This window comes from Bufo gargarizans, chromosome 5, assembly GCF_014858855.1.
Source record: "Bufo gargarizans isolate SCDJY-AF-19 chromosome 5, ASM1485885v1, whole genome shotgun sequence".
NCBI lineage: Eukaryota > Metazoa > Chordata > Amphibia > Anura > Bufonidae > Bufo > Bufo gargarizans.
This window is the reverse complement of record NC_058084.1, coordinates 173,444,244-173,464,685: the sequence shown is the minus strand read 5'-3', so window position 1 is coordinate 173,464,685 and position 20,442 is coordinate 173,444,244. Positions and strand designations below refer to the sequence as shown.

At 44.9% G+C, this 20,442-nt stretch overlaps 1 protein-coding gene across 1 annotated transcript in view; it reads left to right on the top strand.

Moving 5' to 3' along the window:
- Window positions 1-20,442, top strand: part of PIK3R4 (phosphoinositide-3-kinase regulatory subunit 4) — a 69,730-nt gene that overhangs the window by 30,341 nt on the left and 18,947 nt on the right. Inside the window, exons 7-13 of the mRNA XM_044293318.1 lie at window positions 506-679; window positions 5,328-5,473; window positions 7,567-7,770; window positions 15,271-15,472; window positions 15,964-16,148; window positions 17,813-18,023; window positions 18,941-19,106. Of these exons, the coding sequence (XP_044149253.1) occupies window positions 506-679; window positions 5,328-5,473; window positions 7,567-7,770; window positions 15,271-15,472; window positions 15,964-16,148; window positions 17,813-18,023; window positions 18,941-19,106 (1,288 nt within the window). The remainder of the gene's footprint in view (window positions 1-505; window positions 680-5,327; window positions 5,474-7,566; window positions 7,771-15,270; window positions 15,473-15,963; window positions 16,149-17,812; window positions 18,024-18,940; window positions 19,107-20,442) is intronic.

The following is a 20,442-nucleotide window of genomic DNA, read 5'->3' as shown; positions in this document are numbered from 1 at the left end:
GTTACGTATCAGGACTTAATAAAATACAATGGTTTTTATATGGGTATCATGTGAGCTCCATTTTTTTTGTCTTAGTTGTTCTGTACACTTGGGAGCTCGTACTGGGTTATTTGATTAGGTGTACCCCCTTTTTTTAGCCACTCTATCTATTGATACACTAAGTTTTGGCAATAGGGACACCTATGGTCGTTTTCGGTATTGACTTATATTCTTTATTTACCAGCACAATATACAATTAGAAAGTTACCAGTAATATGTGTTAGAGAAGCATGTCTTTTCTAGGCTTAGAAGGTTTGTGGTAATGCTACAGCTTAGTGGTAACCATTTGGTTTTGCATGTAGAGATCCCAGGTTTGAATCCCAGGAGAGACTTCAAGGTTATTTTCTTCAGATATTTTTTTTTCCATTTAATATGACTGTGAAGCTAAGTTTCTTGACTTGTTTAGTAGGGGAGTCTTGCGCTCTGTGTCTGTAACCTCACATCTGAGTTGATCTCATTCTTTCAGGGGTTGCTGCATATGTGGGCTGGCAGAGTTCTTCCATCTTAAAACCACTTCTCCAGCAAGGGCTGAGCGATGTGGAAGAGTTTGTGATATTTAAGGCTCTTAATGCCCTCACTTGTATGTGCCAACTGGGACTTCTTCAAAAACCCCATATATATGAATTCTCTTGTGACATTGGTATGTATACTCAATATGTTTTTATGACAGACTATTTTCCTCTATTTTTTTATTATAATTTTTTGGTTTAAAGGGAATCTGTCACCTAATCGTAGCCTTTTAGACCGCTCAGATCAGGTTATAGACTCCTGTGCCCTCATTATTTGTTCTGTCCCTCACCAAGATCTTCAAAAAAAGACTTTTTAAACTTACAGTGAGGAACAGAAGTATTTGAACACCGTGCGATTTTGAAAGTTCTCCGTCTTAGAAATCATGGAGTGGTCTGAAATTCACATTGTAGGTGCATTCCCATTGTGAGAGACAGAATAAAAAAAATTAAAAATTCAGGAAATCACATTGTATGATTTTTTAAAGAATTTGTCTTGCACTGCTGAACATAAGTATTTGAACACCTGAGAAACAGCAAGAATTCTGGCTCTCAAAGACCTGTTACTGTGCCTTTAAAAAGTCCACCTCTACTCCATTCATTAATCTAACTTAGTAGCACTTGTCTGAGCTCTTTAAAGACCCCTGTCCACCCCACAGTAAGTCAGACGCCAACTACTACCATGGGCAAGACCAAAGATTGTGGACCTCCACAAGGCTAGAAAGGGCTACGGGGCAATTGCCAAGCTGTTGGAGCAATTGTTAGAAAATTGAAGTGGCTAAAGACGACTGTCGGTCTCCCTCGAACTGGGGCTCCATGCAAGATCTTGCCTCATGGGGTTTCACTGATAAGAAAAGTGAGGAATCAGCCCAGAACTACAAGGGAAGAGCTGGTCATTGACATGAAGAGAGCTGGGACCACAGTTTCAAAGGTCACTGTCGGTAGAACACTACGCCATCATGGTTTCAACTCGTGCATTGCACGGAAGGTTCCCCTGCTCAAGTCATCACATGTCCAGGCCCGTCTGAAGTTTGCCAATGACCATCTGGATGATCCAGAGGAGGCATGGGAGAAAAGCATGTGGACAGATGAGACCAAAGTAGAACTTTTTGGTCTAAACCTTGTCGTGTTTGGAGGAAAAAGAAGGATGAGTTGCATCCCAAAAACACCATGCCTAGTGTGAAGCAAGGGGGTGGTAACATCATGCTTTGGGGGGGCTTTTCTGCAAAGGGGACAGGAGGACTGCACTGTATTAAGGAGAGGATGAATGGAGCCATTTATTGTGAGATTTTGAGCAACAACCTCCTTCCCTCAGTCAGAGCATTGAAGATGGGTGTTGGCTGGGTCTTCCAACATGACAACGACTTGTGTTCAACAGTGCAAGACAAATAAATTCTTTAAAAATCATACAATGTGATTTCCTAAATTATTTTTTAAATTCTGTCTCTCAGAGTTGGAATGCACCTACAATGTGAATTTCCGATCCCTCCATGATTTCTAAGTGGGAGAACTTCGCAGGGTGTTCAACTACTTCTGTTCCTCACTGTATGCTTTAGGGCTGCAGCTAACGATTATTTGAATAATCGATTAGTTGCCGATTAATTTCTACGATTAATCGATTAATCGGGAAAAACGACAAAATTACAAAACAGAGAGGTTTATGTGATCTTACTTGAAAAATTATGTTCAAAGGCCATATTAAAACAAATTGTGGACGACACTATTATGGGGGATCTGTGGACGACACTATTATGGGGGATCTGTGGACGACACTATTATGGGGGATCTGTGGACGACACTATTATGGGGGATCTGTGGACGACACTATTATGGGGGATCTGTGGACGACACTATTATGGGGGATCTGTGGACGACACTATTATGGGGGATCTGTGGACGACACTATTATGGGGGATCTGTGGACGACACTATTATGGGGGATCTGTGGACGACACTATTATGGGGGATCTGTGGACGACACTATTATGGGGGATCTGTGGACGACACTATTATGGGGGATCTGTGGACGACACTGTTATGGGGGATCTGTGGACGACACTGTTATGGGGGATCTGTGGACGGCGTAGTTATGGAGAGGGGGATCTGTGGACGGCGTAGTTATGGAGAGGGGGATATGTGCACTGTTATGGGCATAACAGTGCACAGATCCCTTTCCTCATAACAGTGCACAGACCCCCTTCCCATAGCAGTGCCATACACAGACCCCCCCTCCTCCCCATAGCAGTGCTATACACAGACCCCCCTCCCCATAGCAGTGCCATAGACAGATCCTCCCCCCTCCCCATAGCAGTGCTATACACAGACCCCCCTTCCCATAGCAGTGCCATAGACAGATTCCCCCTTCCCCCTTCCCCCTAACAGCCCCGGCCCCGATGCTTGCATCTTTATTTTACCTTTTTACAATGACGCTCCCGCTCCTGTAACAGCCAGGCAGAGCGGACGGCGGCGTAACGTCACTCAATCACGTGACGCGCCTGCTCCGCCCACTTCATGAATGAAGGAGGCGGAGCAGGCGTGTCACGTGAGTGAGTGACGTTACGCCGCCGTCCGCTCTGCCTGGCTGTTACAGGAGCGGGAGCGTCATTGTAAAAAGGTAAAATAAAGATGCAGCGACCACCCGCCCGCCCGAATAGCAACGAATCGGCGATTATTCGATAACTGGATTCGTCGACAACGAATCCAGTTATCGAATATAATCGATTACATCGATTAATCGTTGCAGCCCTAGTATGCTTATGAGGTTTAGCAAGTGCCCAGAGGCGGCGTTATTGCAGCAAGTGCCCAGAAAACCACCTCTTTCACCCCTTTGGCCCGCCCTTTTTTCCTATTATTCCTCTCCCTCACAGATCTTGCGCCTGCGCCGCCAGCACATGTGCAGTCCAACTACTTGTTCCTCTGCCCATAATAGGCACAGCAGTGCGCAGGTGCAGGACAAGTGTGGAGCGGCGCAGACGCGAGTTCTGGGAGGGAGAGGAGGAGGTAATAATAGGAGACAAGGGCGGGCCAGAGGGGCGAAAGAGGTGTGGTTTCCTGGGCACTTGCTGCAGTAACGCTGCCCCTGGGCATTTGCCGAAACTTATTAGCATAAGTTTAAAAAGTCTTATTTTGAAGATCTCAGCGAGGGACAAAACAAATAAAGTTACCGTTGTAATGAGATCACAGGAGTCTATAACCTGAGCGGACTAAAAGGCTCAGATTAGGTGACAGACTCCCTTTAAAGCAGTAAGATCTCATGTAGCATGAACCCTACATAAGTGCCTGCGACTCACAGTACATGTGTACAATACTTTGCTCACCAAAGGGTCACTGTAGTGACTATCCTGTAGATGGTGAAAAGAGTAGATAGCTGGGTGAATGTGTTCTTGTGCCTTGAAATATGTAATTTGTGCAAACCTATAGGGAACAATAGAAAAAAAAGAAGAAATCGCCATTTTTATATGCCTGTGAAGGTCCTCATTCAGGATCAGGAGGACTGGTTAGAGGTGGAGGGGTGTGACCTCTATTGTCTGCCACTTCCACTGCTGCTCTAACACCTCTCCCGAGACCGTTTAATCACACCTAAAAGCTTCAGCCATGCAAATGCAATCAACATCTTACATCCATAACTAAAGCACAAGTCACCAGAATTTCTTGTACAAGCCATTCTAATTTAGAAAGACAGTTGGATGACTAGCGAAACATCTTCAAGAAAATATTAAAGTCCATTTGCTCTGACTTGTTACTACTGATACACCATTTTCTTACTAAATGGATACAGTAGAGAGAACAACTCACAAAAAAAAAAAATGGTGATTGGGCCACGGTACATGGATTGCATCATTTTCAGCAGGTTTGAAAAGGTCTGAAAATCTATTTGGGCGTTGGCACATAGTATTGGAGGTCCTCTCTAGTAGGCAGAGCAGAGAGCCATTTAGTGCATGAGGGGAGCTGAGAGAAGGCTGTGGCACTACTGCAAACGCCAGTGCCTTCTCAAACAGCTGATCGGTGGGGGTCCCAGGTGTCGGGCCCCAACTGATCTGATACTGATGACCTGTCATCAGTAGAAAATCTATTAATATTAGCTGCAGGACACTCCTCCCCTGCGATCAGCTAGCTGTCCGGGGACGTACCCAAAAAAGTAGTCGCCCAAAGCAGACAACCCTTTAAAGAGGACCTTCCACCGATTTTTACACTGTGAACTAAGTATTCAGACATGTAGAACAGCGCCCGGGGATCTCACTGCACTTACTATTATCCCCGGGGCGCCGCTCCGTTCTCCTGCTATGCCCTCCGGTATCTCCGTTCACTAAGCTATAGTAGGCGGAGTCTGCCCTTGTTCTTCTGTAGTGCCGGCTGTGCTGCGATTGGCCAGCGCTAGAGCAGAACAAGGGCAGACTCCGCCTACTATAACTTAGTGGCCGGAGATACCGGAGGGCATAGCAGGAGAACAGAGCTGTGCCCAGGGATAACAGTAAGTGCAGTGAGATCCCCGGGCGCTGCTCTCTATGTCTGTATTCTTAGTTCACAGTGTAAAAATCGGTGAAAGGTCCTCTTTAATTACAATTCACGAAAGCAGTGGCAGAGTCTATTCCACTCATTTAGTGGAGGCTACCAATACATTAGACTGTTGTATAAAATATAGGAAGGTGTCGTTTTTGAAATATACAATTCTTTTTTGTGAGAAAAAACAAAGCTGATGGGCCCTCATCTATTTTCTGGTTGTTCTGGATGTAATCTACTGGGATGGTCTTGTATTACATGTTTTCTTAATTTATCTTTCAGCACCCTTTTTGTGCCACCCAAACCTATGGATACGCTATGGAGCAGTGGGGTTCATTACTACAGTTGCTCAGCAGTTAAACATTGCTGATGTGTACTGTAAGTTAATGCCATATCTACATCCGTTTATCACCCAACCTATTATTCAGGTATGAACCTTGCATCATGAGAGGTCAGTTCCCTGCCCAGTGGTAGATAGTGCAGTGTCTCAACCTATCCAAACCAAGTACCCTTAGTGACAACATGTTCCAACCAAGTACCCCCCAAAAAAGTATCGGTTATATTAGGGACTCTGTCACCAGCTTGATCCTGACCTGAATGAGGACAACATAAACTGTTGGTAGCTACCTTATCAGAAATGCTGGGTCACGCCCTTTAAGTCAGTCAGTGGAAGCGGGTAGAACCCGAAGCCTGTGATTATGAGGAGTCCACGGAGCATGCATTGTATTGAGTGGACTCCTGAAAACCGGATAGAGAGTTTAGAAAAATGACAGAATCAGTCTAGTGAGTGACCCATCGTTTTACTAAGAGGATGTATTTACCTGTTTATGTTCCACCTTTAACCCCTTTCCGACATCTGCTGTACATGTACGACGCATGGTGGGTCTTTAAAGATAATGGCCGCTCACAGCAGTACACAGCAGACACCCGTGGCTAATGTCTCCAGTCAGCAATAACACTGGTCGCAGACATTTAACCCCTCAGATGCCATGTTCAAATGTGACCACAGCATCTGAAAGCCAAAAAAACTGAAGTGTCCACTTCTCGTTCAGGAAAGCATTCCTTTTGCTACGATCAGGGAAGGAGTTCCATAGTTGTAATAGGCCAAAGCCTGTAAAAGGTTTTCTAGGGCTATTGCTGATATATTCACATGCAGGCCTGCAGGTGGTAGCACTGCATTGGAATAAACTGATCTTTGTATTCTGTAATTAATAAAATTTCATTACCATATAATAAAGGTTTTTAAAAATATGGGAAAAAAAATCAAATCCCCCTTTTTCCCCTAAATAAAAAGAAATAATAAATAAATTAAACATGGGCATCAGCCCATCTGAAAACGTAAAATATAAAAACATTTATCCCATGTGGTGAATGGCATAAGGGAATTATAATTTTTTTTTAAATGGTTGATTCACCGTTTTTTTTTATCGCTTTATCTCCCCAAATAAATTGAATAAAAGTGTTCAACAAGTCATACACATAAAAAAAGTGTTCAACTAAAATTACAGATCAGAATGCAAAAACTGAGCCCTCGCACAACTCCGTAGACATAACTATAAAAACGTATGGTGATCAGAATATGGTGATGAATAGGAAAAATCTTTTACATTTATTTTCAGTATTAAAACACATGAAAATGTATATAAAATTTTACTGCATAGAGAACCTGGTAAAAAAGAAACCCATAAAACTGTGGCGGAATAGCTTCCCCCCCCCAATTCCACCCCATTTGGAATTTTCGTCCAGTTTCCACTACATCAAATGCAATATTAAATGGTTTGATTACAAAGTACAACTGGTCCTGGAAAAAAAACAAGCCCTCATACAGCTATGTGGACAGAAAAATAAAGAAGTTATGGCTCTGGGAATCAAGGGGGTAAAAAACGGACAATAGCCATGTCAAGAAGGAGTTAAAGGGGTTTTCCCAGATTTTGATACTGATGACCTGTCTTTTCGATAGATTATCAATATCGGATCGGTAGGGGTCCTACACCCAGGACCCCCACTGATCAGCTTTTTTGAGAAGGCAGTGGCACTCCTGTGGGCTCTGTGGCCTTCTCTCATCTTTTTCTAGGTCATGTGGCCTAGGAGCAGCTCAGCCCCATAAAAGTGAATAGGGCTGAGCTGTGATACCAAGAACAGGCGCTATACAATGTACGTGGTGCCTTCTCAATCAGCTGATCGGCAGGGGTCCTAGGTGTCGAACCCCCACCAATTAGATAATAATGACCTATCCAGAGGATAGGTCATCAGTTATAAGGTCTTGGAAAACCCTTTTAATAAATTAAGGCTGTGCTTACGCTTCTGTTGTCAGTCTCTTTAGATTTGATAGGAGAAAACAGTGAAGCAGGTTGATCTAGTCTTCCTATCAAAATGATAGACTCTAATTCAGAACCTTGATGGACCAGATTATAAGTTTACCACTGGTTTATATCACATATGAATTCTGTTCATCAAGGAATTGCTGATCCTAGTAGTTCTTATTTTATGGTGATTTTACTTTTTAATTTTACAATTACAGATAGACAAGGAAATCGTTCTTCTGAGTGTGCTGAAGGAACCTGTAAGCAGGTCAATATTTGACTATGCTCTGCGATCAAAGGACATTGCCAGCCTCTTCAGACATCTACAGATGCGTCAGAGGAAGAGGAATGGTACTCTTCTTGAGTGTCCTCCTGCTGAAGATCCAGCAGTGGCCCAGCTCTTGAAGAAACTGCTATCACAGGTATGGAAATATTAAAGTCACAGCTACCCAACTGATGACTTGCACCCAACCTGTTCTTTATCACGATGAAAGGACTTTTTCTATTGTACTTATGATTATAGGAGACCCTTTGTTGACCTTCTTGGGGACTAGATTAATATGCGTTAACCCATGTTCACACATAATTAATTTACTGCTGATTTTTTGTTCAGGTATATTCACACAGACAAAATACCACACAGAAAAATTCTGATGAGTATATTGTCTGTGGCACCCAAGGCTGAGGTACTGATGCGCCTGCTGATTGTCCATTCAATGGGCTATCCAGTGCGCGGTCTCTGCTTTTAGCGCTAAAACCAGGGTAAGTTAGGGCAGGACACTTCTTTTTTCAGCTTGCTGATAAAAGCGGCATTGGTCATTGCCCCCCATTAAAAACAATTCTCTATTCTGTCATTGATTTCACCTTCTTTATTGTCAGAGGTGACACACGGAGTAAAAGCCCCATGTTGATACATTTCACACTGTATGTGAACATTAGGTAGGTTAGTGGTGTTAAGATTTCTGTATGAGCATTCAGTTAACAGCTATCTCTCTCATCTCCCCCATACACATGCATGCTCGGTTTGGCCATGCATGTATATGTTTTCAATGGGGAGAGAAGAGAAAGTTTCACCTCTGGCAGAAGCTCATCTGCAAGGAGAACAGAGGTTTCTCGGTAATGTCATTGGGGGACACAGCACCATGGGTATACGCCAGGTTACCACTAGGAGGTGATACTATAGATGAAAATGGTTTACTCCGCCCAGGTGGGCTATACCCTCTCCACAGACACTAGGCTAATCAGTTTTAGTCTAGTGTCTGTAGGAGGCAGACACGACCTGCTCTTCTCCTGCAGGCATTGCTGCTACTTTTTTTTTCTTTTTTCTTTTTTCTTTTCACTTTACCGGTGCAGGTTTTATCCTGCAGCAGGGGGTCTTCATCATGGAAGTCCGCTTTAGTAGCACCCCCTGTGGGTGCCTACCTCGGCACCTCGCCGGTCCCCCAGTCCCTCATTACTGCATCCGCAGTGGAGTAGCGCTAATCCCACTGTAGTGCTAGTTTACCGAAGGGGTGACCCTGCGGCGCCCAAAGACGCCAGATGGTGAGTATGCTCCCTACCCTAGTTAGGGACTCCTTCCCTCCCATCCATCCATCCTCCATCGTGGTCCCCTCCCCCCTGGTCATCCTTCCCTTCCTCAGCCTCCTAATTACTCTAGTCCCCGGCTTGTGCCTGGATTAGGCCGCTCCAGTTCCGCCTTTTTCCTGGCATCCAGGATCTCTGTGTGGCTCATTTTCTCTCTATATGGGGGTCGCTATGACCCCCCCCCCTAAGGGCATTCCTTCCTCCCCTACCCAGGTCCCGCGGTGTCCGCCCGCTTAGGGTGCTTCATTTTCGGCTGCGGCATCTACTTTAGTCCCCTGCTCCTGTGACAAGGCTGCATCTGTTTTCTGATTTTTTTTTTTTTTTTTTCCCCTGCCATCCAGGGGTTCTGTTGGGTCATTTTTCTCACCATTGGGGGTCGCTTTGAACCCCTTTCCGTGCCTACCCTTTTTTGTAGCCTTTTGGAGCTGTTTTCCGCTTCCCAGCACCCTGCAGCATCAGTCCGCCGGGGGCGCCTCATTTTCGGCTACACTATCTACTCTAGCCCCCGGCTTCTGCCGGGACTAGGCCAAACTGTTCCCGCCATTTTTTCTGGCTTCTTGTTTTATTTCTAGGGGTGTTGCCTCCCTCATGGCCTTCTAGAGGTCTCTGTATGGAATTTCCAGTGGGAGGACGAGATGTCCTTCTTCCCAGAGGGTGCTTATCCCGTCTACACAGTGCCCCCGCCCGCATGTAGCGTCATTGGTGGGACGTATTATCTTGGGCCCCTGTTCGGTGATCCATGTGGCAGGTCCCCCTTGCCCTCCATTCCTCCCCTGGGTTGCATCTGCTCCTGCGGTGCCTGGGGGTTGCTGTGCTATCGGCCTGGCTGGTCTGCAAGGGGTTGACTGGATCCTGGGCTCATTCAGGGTACCCTAAACTCTGTTCAGGGGTCACCTTCTCCCCACATGGGTCCCTCACCTCCACCCCCCCCAGGAGTGCTTTGCTTCCTGCCTCTGTCCATATCAGGGGGCAGAGTCCAGTAGCGGCCTAGGGTCGCCCCTTATAGGTCCCACTCATTCCCTGCATCCTGGTTTCCTCCCAGGACGGGACTAGCACTGAGGGAAACGCCTCAGGTCTCTTCTGCCTCATCGGGGGACTCCTCTGCACTGATTCTCACTTGGAACAGAGCTTCAGGCGGTCTTCCACCATACAGAATCTCTCTGGGTGGTCAAAGACAAATGTCCATAAATGTCCACTGCTTTGAAGCGCCGCCCAGCTCATGAATATTCAGTTTGCTGGGCGGCTTCTGCGGTCCCCGCTCTGAAGCGCTGCGCTGAACAGTGCCCTGCGCATGCGCCGGATCTTGTGAAGTCGGGGACAGTAAGCGCCGCCCAGCGAAGTGAATATTGATGAGCTGGGCGGCGCTTACTGTACCGGACTTCACAAGATCCGGCGCATGCGCCGGGCACTGTTAAGCGCAGCGCTTCAGAGCGGGGACCGCAGAAGCCGCCCCCGAAAAAACGGAATATTCATGAGCTGGGGGGCGCTTCAAAGCGGCAGTTGGGGGAGGCTGGCTGGGCGCAAGAGAGGTGAAACGCCGCCCCTTGGGCAGATTGAAGACCGTTGGAGCAGGTTATAAAACTTAAGTTTACTGTATGTATAATGTGGACAGGGGGGATACTTAGATGATTGTAATACCCATTATAAGACCTGTACTGCCATATATATATACCTCAATATGCTTATTGGCCCTGTCAGTGTCCCTTTAATTAACCATGGCTGATGTTTTTTTTCCCTATGGTTGCTACATTTCATTTTTCCTTTGATAATCTGGCTGTTATTGTCTTCATGTTGTCCAGTTCTGTGGACCCTACTTGGGCCTCTGACTGGGTATTCCTGCTTGGAGTCCCTGACCATCTAGCTGGCCGGTTCCCTCTGGGGAAGATACTTGTGGCATCTCTGACCGCATATGCTCTGTATGACAGCTGCTTCTTTGGGCCTGGTTTAGTTCTTTTCCTTCCTGAGTCCCCATAGGCTTGTTTCCCTCTTGAGATTCTAACCTCTCTTCCCATCTCTCCAGGTTCAGGTCCTGGTACCTGGGAGTTTGTTGCTCCAGTTTGCAATTTACATTCATATTGGCCACTTCTGGGATGGAGCTTTCACTCGATTTGAGAACTGTTCCTCCTAAGGCTGTTTGGAGTCCTCTCTCTTCTACTCCAATATCTCTCAGATAAGTGTGTCCCCACTTGTATTACCAGGGCCTGTGAGTGGTTTATTTTTTCCTGAGACTTCATGTAGCCAGTGATTTCTCTGGTCTTACATTTCAGTGCTATTTTGTTCCAGTTTTTCTGAGGCCCGATTCTCACCTTCTTTGTGTGGGAACCATGTCTTTATGTTCCCTTCTCCTGGCCATTACCAAGGACCCCCTTCTCCCCGAGAGGTAAGCTGCTTTCTCTGGCAGGATGGGGTTTCCACCTTCTCAAAGGGTGTTTCTCTTTTCCCACCTGCCTTGCAATGGAAGGAGGCTTGCTTCCCTTCCCATGGTGAGTCTTTACTATTTTTTCTCTCAATCGTTGAAGCCTCCATTGCTTCCTTGTTTCCTCTCTACCCTGGCCTTCACATAGTGTTTGCCACGGATGTTTTTGGTCTGAGAAAATTTTGAGTTTTTTTTTCTTGCTGGGTCCTCTTACTGGTCGGGTTCCTTTGCTTCCAGGCCTTATGGAATCGCCTTCCTTTTGCGGAGGGGCGGTCCACAGGGTCTTCCTTTAGCTTGTCTCCAGGAAGGTTTTTTTCCTTGGTTCAGGACTGCTCCTGTCCTTTCCCAGGCATTTTCTCTCCTGCCAGGTTCCTTCATGGTCTAATTTTTCTTTTTGGGTGTGTCCTCATATAGATCCTCCTCCTGGAGCCTCCTTCTATATGCAGAGCGCTAGGCCATTACCAACAGACGCCTTCCGGTTGTGCGCTCTCCTGTTTCTTCAGGGGGAGCCCTGGTTCTTCCAGATCCTCTGGGTCTCTAGTGCGCACTTGTTCAACTCTCGGTTCTTGCGCAGGACATCTAGCCCTGCTCCCTATCCTCTAGCTTCTTTATTTTTCCCACCTTGGGTGGAGGTGGGTGTTTCCCTTTTGTTCTTTTCTTGCATATGGCATTTTTTCCCGGGCACTTGATCTTGGCAGTCTCCCACAATTTTTTTCTTTGGACTCTTCCTAGTCCTGGAGCCTCTCGGCTCACTTCCTTAGTTTTCTATCTACCATCTCATGCTATGGCCTCTCCTGGTCCTGTTGGGTCACATGGTTCTCCTGCACCTGTGTGCCCAACTTTTTGCATGAGATTTTTTTCCCACCCTCGGGACTGCTTTGGGATGTTCCATGGTGCTGTGTTCCCTAATGACGTTAACGAGAAAATTGGATTTTTGTACTTGCAGTAAAATCGGTTTCTCGTTCAATTTATTGGGAGACACAGATCCCACCCTTTGTTTTCATTTCTCTTTCTGTCACCGGGCTGCTGTTCTTTCCTTCCCTGGTCCAGGACATGTTGGTTCTTTGCTTTTGTTTCTCTCTCCTACTGCTATTGGTACAAACTGATTAGCCTAGTGTCTGTGGAGAGGGTATAGCCCACCTGTGTGGAGCCAACCTTTTTCATATCTAGTGTCGCCTTCTAGTGATAGCTGGGTGTATACCTAGGGTGCTGTCGCTGATTTTACGGTAAGTAAATTATTTGGTATTGAAGCTCAGCTCTATTTAAGTGAACGGGGCAAAGCTGTAACACCAAACACAGCCTGTAGACAGTTGTGATGCAGTTTTAAGAAGAAAGCAGCCATCTTTTTGTAGTCCTGGAGACCCCTTTTAAATTCAAAGCGCCCGATCTTCATCATCTATCACATTTGATTGTTGGCCGGTCCCAGTAAAAACTGCAGGTTCAGCTGACAATAGACTAATATGTAGGTGGGACTGTAAAAGGAAGATCGCTTCCTTCCTCTGTTTTGTCTGGTTTCCGTGGATCTTTGATGGCCATCACAACACAATATGCTACACTATTCCAGTCATTAAAAAATGAAAACCTGAATGACCCGTTGTAAGTGAATGGGGGAAATCATAATGGAGACGAAATGTAAAAAATGGATGCCATTATAGCAGTGTGAACAATGCCTCATCTTGCTTTCCTGCTGCATTCCAGGTTTAAAGTTGTTTTCCAGGATTTTGATACTGATCGGTGAGGGTCCGACACCTAGGACCCACACCGATCAGCTGTTTGAGAAGGCACGGGTGCTCCTGTGAGCGCTGCGGCCTTTGCGCAGCCTACCAAACACAGCACCGTACATTGTATTGCAGCTGTGCTAGGTGTCGCGCTCAGCCCCATTGAAGTGAATAGGGCTGAGCACGATATCAAGCACAGCTGCAATACAATGTATGGTGCTGTGTTTGGTAAGCAGAGAGGGAATAAGCTGATGCAGAAACTAATGGCAGTTTTTTTCCCTTGAGAACAAAGGATCAGGCATTTTGAAATTCAACATGTCCAATCCCCTCAACATCCGCTGAACCAGTATCAGACGAAAATCTAATGCATGGTCGACGCTGACCACTGAAATCGGCAGCTTCCTCCTTAGTCTAATGTGTATGGCCTACAATAAAATCATATAACTTGGATCCATAAAGATCCTATACACCGCAATAAGCTATCGCCAAAAACCACATGGGCTCAGGCAGTGGGATGAGTACTCAGGGAGACTGCGTGAAAAAATATACAAGACTGTCCCTGATCTCACCCTCCAAACTGCTCAGCCCGGGGACGCACCTTAGTGGTAGATGCTCCCCGTCCTCGTGCCTAGGACTGCACTTTCCTTATTCTGTCCGAGGCCTATCCTTCGGACACTGTTTATTATACCTTAGTACAGCCAGTCCCAGAATGCACACCTATATAGTCAGACCCGACGCGTTTCCTCCTCCAGATGGACAGAGGATTCCGCAGGGGATTCAACTGAAACGTTAAACAGCAAAAAACAATAAGATACAATGAAACCAGATCCACAAATAGTTATTCATACCATGTGTCATTATAAGGCCACCTTATACGTAGAGGATAGCAGATAATAAGGTTATCCTACCATTATGCTGGGTGTTGCCAGATGAGTCATATACTCACAGACCCGATATGTGGATCAGCAGATGTGTTATTGTTTTTTGCTTTTTTATGCTGTTTAACTTTTCGGTCTAATCCCCTGAGAAATCCTCTGTCCATCTGAAGGAGGAAACTCATCGGGGCTGACTATATAGGTGTGCATTCTGGGACTGGCTGTACTAAGGTATAATAAACAGTGTCCGAAGGATAGGCCAAGGACATAATAAGGAAAGTGCAGTCCTAGGCACGAGGACGGGGAGCATCTACCACTAAGGTGCGTCCCCGGGCTGAGCAGTTTGGAGGGTGAGATCAGGGACAGTCTTATATATTTATTTCACACAGTCTCCCTGAGTACTCATCCCACTGCCTGAGCCCATGTGGTTTTTGGTGATAGCTTATTGCGGTGTATAGGATCTTTATGGATCCAAGTTATATGATTTTATTGTATGTAATAAAAGTTACGTTTTAGATTCTTGCCTTCAGTGATATCCCTATTTGTTCTTGCAAGAGTTTGGACATACTTCATACTACTCTTTCTACGTACTTCTTCATACTACCCTTTCTACGTACTTCTTCATACTACCCTTTCTACGTACTTCTTCATACTACCCTTTCTGCGTACTTCTTCATACTACCCTTTCTGCGTACTTCTTCATACTACCCTTTCTGCGTACTTCTTCATACTACCCTTTCTACGTACTTCTTCATACTACCCTTTCTACGTACTTCTTCATACTACCCTTTCTACGTACTTCTTCATACTACCCTTTCTACGTACTTCTTCATACTACCCTTTCTACGTACTTCTCACTTCTTCATACTACCCTTTCTACGTACTTCTTCATACTACCCTTTCTACGTACTTCTTCATACTACCCTTTCTACGTACTTCTTCATACTACCCTTTCTACGTACTTCTTCATACTACCCTTTCTACGTACTTCTTCATACTACCCTTTCTACGTACTTCTTCATACTACCCTTTCTACGTACTTCTTCATACTACCCTTTCTACGTACTTCTTCATACTACCCTTTCTACGTACTTCTTCATACTACCCTTTCTACGTACTTCTTCATACTACCTTTTCTACGTACTTCTTCATACTACCCTTTCTACGTACTTCTTCATACTACCCTTTCTACGTACTTCTTCATACTACCCTTTCTACGTACTTCTTCATACTACCCTTTCTACGTACTTCTTCATACTACCCTTTCTACGTACTTCTTCATACTACCCTTTCTTCATGTCAATAATTTTTCTCTTATTATTCAATCAGGGAATGACAGAAGATGAGGAAGATAAGCTTTTGGCTCTTAAGGATTTTATGTTAAAGTCCAACAAAGCCAAGGCAAACGTGGCAGATCAGAGTCACATTCATGAGAACTCTTTAAAAGGAGTGATTGACCTGCAGACCTTGGGTATAAGTGGAAGACAGTCAGATCTTGTGAAAGTAAAATTGGACACAGAAGATAAGCGCCGTAAGTCATAGAACGTGGTGGCTTTAAATGACCCTGCTTACCATTTCATATTCCATGTAACATGGTTTGTGAATCATTAATTTTGTGCTTCTTCTGTCCATGGCCAAAAATAAATCCTAAGCCCATAGACATAGATCACGAGATGACGATTATTCAGCCAGCAGTGATTGTGCCATGATTTTTGTTACAGATTTTTAATAAGAATGTTGCTTCATTTGGTTTCTGCATCTTCTGTGTTTCACAGTACACAGCAGCTGCATAACGCCATTCATAGTGAAACCGGTCAGGCTGGCTGTCTGTCTAAATCTGTTTTCCTTTTCTGAATAACCTTCTAAAGTTCAACTTTGATGTGCTCCTGCATAAGCTTAGAAGATCGTTTAGGAGAGGGCAAAAGCTGAAATGCTTCACTTAGTGGGTGATATGTTCTAAAAATGCTACATTTGCTGAGTGGATCACTAGCGTCTATACTTTATGTATCCCTTACATTCTAGCACGAAAGCATGTAAAGCAAGATTCGAATGTAAATGAAGAGTGGAAGAGCATGTTTGGTGCAATGGAACCAGCAAACATAACTCAGACTGTAAGAACTCTGCCTCCCACTGACCAGGAAGCCACGAAGTCTCTTCGCTCTGAATCTTCTGCTGCCATTAATGTCCCCCTGTCCTTCTCACCACAGGTAATACTTGATGACGTGTCCTCAGGTTGTGTAAGGCAAACATTATATTTTTGAGCAGAGTTTGTAGCTAATGTGTACAAGTGATCAGGTAAACATTAATGGCTCTGTCATCTTTGCTACCATGTCTGATATCCGTACAGTACAGAGGAGATTCGGATCTCGGGATAATGTAGTTTTCCTTAATCCAGCTCCGCATCTCATCCTCGTCCCTATGATGCCGTCAAATGTAGAGGGGTCGGAGTACTAAGTTTAACTGTCGTTTTAAAAGACTTTAGACGTGTGATAGTGACACATCAAAAGTTTTGATCTCTGGGGGTCCGATTGCTGAAATAATCAATCAAGTGATAAAATGAGGAGGCAGAAGTTCTCAGTCGAGCTTGGTTTCTCCTCTCAAGCTGATAATTGACTCAATTGTCTAGTCTATCAGCCAGTTTTCTTCTAGCGAGGAGAGATAATGCTCGGCTGAGCACGTCTCCTTTTTGTTTTAGAAGATCTGTAAGGGTCTCAGCACCTGGACCGCCACCGATTAAAACTCTGACGTGTGACTTTGACATGACAGTTACACTTTCAATAGTCATTCTCATTCAGATATTATACTTTTAAAGTTGGTAATTTTTCACATAATTTAAAGGGAGCCTGCCCTCACTGACAGTAGTATAAAGTAGTGGCAGACGCACTGATTTCAGTAGTCTGTTACTCTTAAGTTAATATTCAGTGGTTGCTGAGAACCAGCAGTATAGCCATCGCAGCCCAGGCCTGGAAGAGTCATGATTGCCTCGGACGAGTCATGGTTATTCATGCGCTCCTGCTCTCCCCGCCCACCTGCTGAGGATTTGCAGTTTTCTCTTAGGGGGAAAACCAATGAGAGAACTGCCAATTATCAGTTGGTAGATGGAGAGAGGCAGCTTATTATTAAGGCCTCTTGCACACGTTATGAGGACAATAATAGGACATGTTCTATCTTTGAACGGAAAATTGGAAATACGGAAACAGAAGGCATACGGAGTACCTTAAGTTTTTGTTTTTTTGCGGATCCATTAAAATGAATGGTTCCGTATACGGAACGCAAAAAATGGAACGTCAACGGAAAAAAATACTGCCTAACTGTGACTTTTCTCAGTCAGCTTTCACTCTTTTTCAGGCCCAAGCTGCCATGGTTATTCTGCTGGTTTTCAGCAGCCCCTTATATTAGTTCATCAGTCACTGACTGCGGAAATCAGCATGTATCTCACTACTTTATGTTGCCCTCAGTGAGTTAAACATAAAGTCGATGGCTGGTTCCCTTTGAATAGTCACTGTTCTTTCAGCAAACTTTGCATATTTCAGTAGTTAGTACAGGTGCATATAGTAAACTTAGTTTATTTTTCTCTGATAAGATATATTACAAACATTGTCTGTTATGCCTATCTTGTGAGAGCAGATGGCTGTCAGCTCACTGAAGGATCAAGTTACACGGCATTCTATGCAAAACAGAGCGGGAAGAAGGAATGAGCTACTAGAAGTGAGAAAGAGGCATTATCCTGTATTAACATATATTACAAAGTTTCTTACATTCACCTGCGCCGTTGTTTTATGTAAAATTTCTTTAACGTACAGTGACCATTTAATCAAAACTTTTTAGTGCACAAAACCTAAACTGATATGTTTAATTCCATCTGTCATAGACATCTGAAGGAGTAGGAATCCAGTCAAGGAGACCCACGTTGCAGATATACACCAGCACATATCAGCCTTCAGCTTTACAAATCCGCATGACTACATGTAAAAGTGAGCTTCAGCAGCTCATCCAACAGAAACGGGAGCAGTGCAATGCAGAGAGGTTAGCAAAGCACATGATGGAAAGTGCGGAATGGGAGAGTAAGCCGCCTCCAACAGGTATATAAAAGAAAATTCTAGTAAAAATGAATCCGACACAGCATTCTGAGGACAGAAACGTTCTTATCTATGCCCAAGTGCTTATAATGTTCTGTAGCACTGGTGTACTAGACCTGTTTTTCATTCTGGAAATCTCTGGTAGCCTGTGATCATAATCGTCAGCAACGTGATTCTCGCATCTATCTACAGTGGTCCCTCAAGTTACAATATTAGTTGGTTCCAGAACGACCATTGTATGTTGGAAATATTGTATCTTGAGGGACCACTGTATAACATATATCTATTTCAACCATTGAAAGAGATCACCATGTCAATTTCCAGTGATTGGCAGACCCCCTAAACTGGAACTATTGTTTGGACAGGGCTATTATCGTAGCTGCCGTCCTCCATGACAGTAAGTTCCAGGGTAACGACCTATGCTGCAGGGTTCAGTAACGTTTCATATAATCTTGGGCCCTATTGCTTTGGATTGACTTTTCTTGGCAGTATCAAGCACTGGTATGGAGTTCTCACACGCCACCTGTAGCCAATTCTCAAGTTATGATCCTTGTTGCACTCTGTTATAATGTGGCTTGGAGCAGGGTTCCCACCCCATACGTGATAAATAAAGTAAACTCCAAAGGAAATGCAATTGCAGTTTATTTGATTATTGCTGCGATGTATTATCAACATCTTTTCACTATACTCTCATATTTATTTAGTAACTGTATTCCTATCTTGCTGAAGTCTGAAGAAGGTTATTACGGCCGAAACGTGACTATCGCAGTCGCAGTAAATAATCAAATAAACTACAATTTCATTACCTTTGGAGCTGGAGTTTACTTTTTGTTGCTGACGTATTTGACCATTTCACCAAGTGTTGGTCAGCTTCATCCAACATTTGGACCCTTCATTTAAAAAGTGTGTATTTTTCCTAGGATGGCACCCAAAAGGCTTGCTGGTGGCACATTTACATGAACATAAGGGCCCAGTAAACAGGATCCGTGTTTCTGATGAACATTCCATTTTTGCCACTTGCTCAAATGATGGAACAGTAAAAATCTGGAATAGTCAGAAAATGGAAGGAAAAACCACTACAACAAGGTATAGATATGGTGCCTGGACAGGAGTTCTTGACTCATCTCATTTTTACTAAAATCACAATGATTTATTAAAGAAGATCTGTCATCTTCACTGACAATTAATTGTACTTTCCATGAGATAATTCTGGATCATTTTGTTTCTTATAACTCTTGTTGTGGCATTCCTCTGTTATTCCTCCTACAAATATCTGGATAAATTGGCAGCTGGATGTTACCTCTTGGAGGGGTGTCCCTGCATGATCTCACACTGTCCAGTTAGCAGTGACTGTATAGGAACATACCCCTTTGAAAAGGGAAATGGTAACACACAGTTGTTTAGTTATTTATTTACACCACATTGTAAATTTATTTATAGATTTCCGGGAGGAATAACGGAAGCACAACACTACATGACGAAAAGATAGACATTGTCCTGTGAATAAGTGAAAAGTGTCATTTATAGGAAACCCCCTTAAGGATTTTTATCTTTGTTTATGAAGAACAATGCACATTTCTCATCCGTCTCATTGGGTGACATAGACATTGACCATGGGTATAGCTGCTGCCGCTAGGAGGCAGACACTAAGCACACAAAGTGTAAGCTCCTCCCTTTTCAGCTATATCCCTTTCTGCAGGGACCAAGCTAATCAGTTTTAGCTTATTGTCTGTAGGAGGCAGACGTTCCTGCATTGCAGATCTGCTGATTTACTAAATTCGTCTCTCTTTTTTTATAGCGGGAAGCTTCAGGTAGTCCGAGTAAAAACTGCCTGCACTCCCACCCAGGAGACGGGAGACCAGGGGGTCACCCAAACCCCCTGCTCGTTCCCGCTCTCTAGAAGAAAAGGAGGGCCAGAGGAAAACCTCTGTCTCCTGCCAGCAAGCACATCACCACGGCCGCCCCAGCGAAAGTCCTGTTCCGGCTGGAGTCAGGGGGGCAGAAGACGTGGGACAGGTGAGTAGGAGTAGTGCTCCCCTCTACCCTCCCTCCAGTAAACCCCTCAGTACCACCTCCAGTGCCCCCTCCAGGACCGCAGAGAGTATTCGCTCCTCCCCACGTGTGGACTTGGGCAGCAATCTCCTTTAAGGGTTGACATACCTGGGATGCTGCTGCAGCAAGGGGGTAGCTGTTTTCTTTGTACACGCCGCGCGTCTGCTGCGGCCTCCCAGGCTGACGGTGTCCTCTGGAGCGCACCGGGAGAGGAGGGGGCGGGGGTTGTCCTGATGAAGCACCGTTTCCTATGTCGGCGTGTCGGCTTGGTTCTAGGGCAACCGGGTCCATTATTATTCGAGGCCCCAGTTTCTGTGCAGCCTGCGACTGTAGGCTTCCCTGCGGTGGCCGGGGACGTGGGCGTGGCCTG